Source organism: Tupaia chinensis, unplaced genomic scaffold (genome assembly GCF_000334495.1).
Source record: "Tupaia chinensis unplaced genomic scaffold, TupChi_1.0 Scaffold140356_1, whole genome shotgun sequence".
NCBI lineage: Eukaryota > Metazoa > Chordata > Mammalia > Scandentia > Tupaiidae > Tupaia > Tupaia belangeri.
The window spans coordinates 27,772-31,330 of record NW_006200233.1 but is presented as its reverse complement, the minus strand read 5'-3'; the positions used below and the strand labels follow the sequence as shown (position 1 = coordinate 31,330).

The 3,559-nt window shown below is 53.4% G+C and overlaps 1 protein-coding gene across 1 annotated transcript in view; it reads right to left on the bottom strand.

Annotated features, from left to right (window-relative positions):
• Positions 1–2,616: 2,616 nt before the first annotated feature.
• Positions 2,617–3,559, bottom strand: part of LOC102502771 (60S ribosomal protein L39) — a 1,279-nt gene continuing 336 nt past the window's right edge. Inside the window, exon 2 of the mRNA XM_014593352.2 lies at positions 2,617–3,439. Coding sequence (XP_014448838.1) covers positions 3,280–3,439 — 160 coding nt within the window. The 3' untranslated portion in view covers positions 2,617–3,279. The remainder of the gene's footprint in view (positions 3,440–3,559) is intronic.

The window sequence follows — 3,559 nt, the reverse complement described above, 5'->3', positions numbered from 1 at the left end:
ACGCGGGGCGGGGCCGCCCGAGCCGGCCCACCGCCTCTGCCCCGCCGCGCCTGCGCAATGGGCGGAGTCGTGCGCGGTGTTCCGGGCCTTTCCGGCTGCTGGGGTGGCCCGTGCCCTCTGACCCCGCCCTCCGAGCCTAGCCCGCGGGACGACTGCTCCTCCGGGCGCCGTCGCTGTGCGAGGACGGGGCCTGCGTGTGCCGCACGACCCGCCGGCTCCGGTCGCGAAGCAGGGGCGTTTACGTCTCGGCCTGTGGGCCCCGGACACAGCTGCCCTTGCGCCCCGGAGGAGCAGGGGAACCCTAGCGTTAATCACTGCTGGCCTTTAAGGTTTTAACTGTATAAAATCACCAGCTAAAGCGTCCCGCGTTCGCTCAGCACCTGCTAGCTACACCTGCCCGTCTGCAGCGGCGCTCGCCCCGCGGCTCGGCCTCGGCGGGCCCTCGCCGGGCTCTGTCTGGACGCAGCTCACAGGACAAGGCATGGCGGCGTGGGTGTAGCGGTATGGGGGACACACGAAGACCTAACGAAGTAAAGCGCGCAGTCGTCATTGGAAGACTATCGGGGGCTGGGTGTCCAGGGCATTTTGGGAACCAGTGGTACATGTAAGCATTGTGCATTTAACTTAGGCACTAACCAGTCAAAATAGTCAATCTGACTTTCAAGGTCTGTTCGTTCATCCGGAGGAGAGAGACCACTGACCACGGATGTTAAAGCAAGCTAGTGGAGCTGATTTCCATGGGACGGGGGTGGGCCAGGCATGGCTCCATCATTTAAAAGGAGTCACTTTCTCGTAGTCTCTATTAGTAAAATCCGAAGCAAAGTACATAGTAAAAAGGCTAAGGAAGATGTTTTCAATGTGGCAATGGTAAGCAAACCAGGAGTAGCATGGAGCCGATGCTGTAGTTAAAAGCCTACAGAGGCAGCAAGAACTATTTTCCGGACATACTTTGAAGCCCACCTCTCCAAATGTCATCTGCAGTTGCTACTAAGTAGTATTAGTTATGGACTGGTGAGGGGAGATTTTACTTTATACAGTTCCGTGGGGGGTTGTTTTGTTTCTTGAGTTTTTTGCTATAGGGCGCGTGTGCTTGCCAGACAGAGCAGAAAGGTAGAAATCACCCCACGGGGGGTGGGGGGGGTGGCCACACCATAGTCCCTTCTCCGTTCTCCTCTCCGGATTGTGGGCAAGCACGCACACGTGTCATACGCTGTTCCTGCAGAGACAGGATTGAAACTATGTGGCTGGCAGTGTGACGTCCAGCTCCTTAACCCCAAGGCTACAGGGAACCCTGTTTTTTTTTTTTTTTTTAATTTGGCAACTAGGGTGCCTGCTCTCACTGGAGAGAAAGCACCCCCAGGTGGAATAGCCATAGCATGGTCCCTTCTCCATTATCCTCTTGGGATTTGGGGCATGCACACACACCCACCTGGTGTCTTTTTCAAGCTGACAGGTCCCAGGACTTGAACCTCAGAGTCTGCCACATGGGACACAGCGCATTAACTACCACACCACCTACTGGCCACGTTTTCAGGAGCGTAGAAGCTTTGCCTTCTTGGTCTACTGAACCGCAGTGCTAGAAGCCACATAGTCGAGTACAGGTTCAGATCCCTGGTCCTGCGGATCTGGAAACAGGCAGGGTGTGTGGCCTAGGATCCTGCTGAGATGGAGCCAGGGCGAAAGGGGCTGGGGACTGAGACACCAGTGAAGGTGACTCTTTCTCTTGCTTCTCTTGAGCACACATGCTTTCATAAATACTTTCAAAAAGGGGACAGCAGGTTGCATGGTTGTAAAACACTGGACTCTCACATGGCCAACAGTGCTTTGAGTCTCAGCCCAGTGGCTTGAAAATCATGCCAGGCACATGTATGTATGTGCGTGCCCAAAATCCCAAGAGGAGGGTGGAAGAGAAGGGCTAGCAGCATGGCCATCCACCCTGGACTGAGTACTCACCTTCCCTCTGTCTCTCTCCCTCAAGACCACATACCCTACGGCAAAAAACTAAAGAGAAGAGAAAGGAAGGAGGAAAAGGGAGAAATCACCCCCAGTGGAGATGGCCACACCCACAATCCCTTCTCTTGGAATTTTGTGCACACCCACACATGCACCCAGTGTGATTTTCAAGCCAAGTCTGGAACTCAAACCGCCATTAGTCATGTGAGTCCAGCATTTCAACCACCATACACCTGCTGGCCCCCGCACCTTCCGTTTGATTATAATTTACTATGAGGGGAGAAATTAGGTAACTTTTTATTGTCATTGTTTTTAATTTTGTCAGAGAGCTCGTGCACTCACTGGAGAGACAAAAAGTGACAAAGGACCTCCATGGGGAATAGTCATGCCACAGTCCCTCCTCCATTTCTCCCTTCTGTCAGAATTTTGGACACTGACACCCGTGTTTCTCAAGCTACTAGATCTGAACACAAACCAGGCAGTCAGCCATGTGGGATCAAGCCACCTCAAGCACCACACCACAGGCTGGCCTATAATAATCACGTCTTAAATAAAAATATCAAGACAGTTTTTACTAATGACCTAATTTTCAGTTACATCCCAGATCATCAAGGTGAACAGACAGAACCTACAAAGAGTTGCTTTGTTTTCAATAAAACAGTATTTTTTAAGACAAAACATGAATTTATTTCTGAGAAATAAATATTAGCAAAGACATAGGGTTTCTTGGATGAAGTGTCATGACTAAGTTGGTTTCTATGTTCAAAGCAAATGGAGCAAAGTTACAGTTCATCGTATTCACTTGTTTTAATTGTAGTCACTGTAAAATTGGAGTGGAATGGAATCCGTTCAGCTGGTTCTTTTTCAATTGCCTGTTGGTTTCAAGTAGTTGGACTGCTAAATTTCAGATCTTCTGATTTTTGCCTTTGTGGAAGCATTTGTGCTTTGAAGCATGTGTCGGTGGTTTGAAACTTATCCAATAGGTCCCGGGAAGAGTGCCCTCAGGCCCATGTCTGTCTTGGGTAGAATTATGGGTCGCACTGAATTTAACTTTATGAACAAAAGATCTTGGCAAGAGGTCATGTCACGTCGTTCAGTTAAATCCCCTCAACAGAAACCAGGGAGCCTCCTCCCTTTCAGGCAGCACAGCAGACCTAGAAGGGCGTTAGAGAGAATCCCAGCTGCGGCCGGAGTTCTTACACTAGGCGGGTCGAGGGTCCAGGGTCGAGGTCCGAGGTCGCAGAAACCGCGCTCCCCGGCGGGGCTGAGCCTCTGCCCACTCGCTCCGGTTGCTGACGTCTGGGTCCTGACGATCCGGTCCCGGCTCTAACTCGGGTCTGCACCCGTCCGCTCGCCCCCACGCTGGCCTCCGCGTGCAGCTGCTCCGTGGGCACCGCTGGGCACTGGGCGAGGGGAGGCCGACGCGGCGAGACCGCTCCCGGCGCCCACGGGGACGCGCCCTCCCCGCGGGAGGGTCCCAGCCCTCCTGCCAAGCCAACGCACGACGCAGAACGTGAGAACAGAGGAGCGCGCGGTTTGAGCACAGCGCGCACAGCCGTCCCGACCGGGTGCCATTTCTGCCGGGCGGGTCGGGCGCGACCTGGCT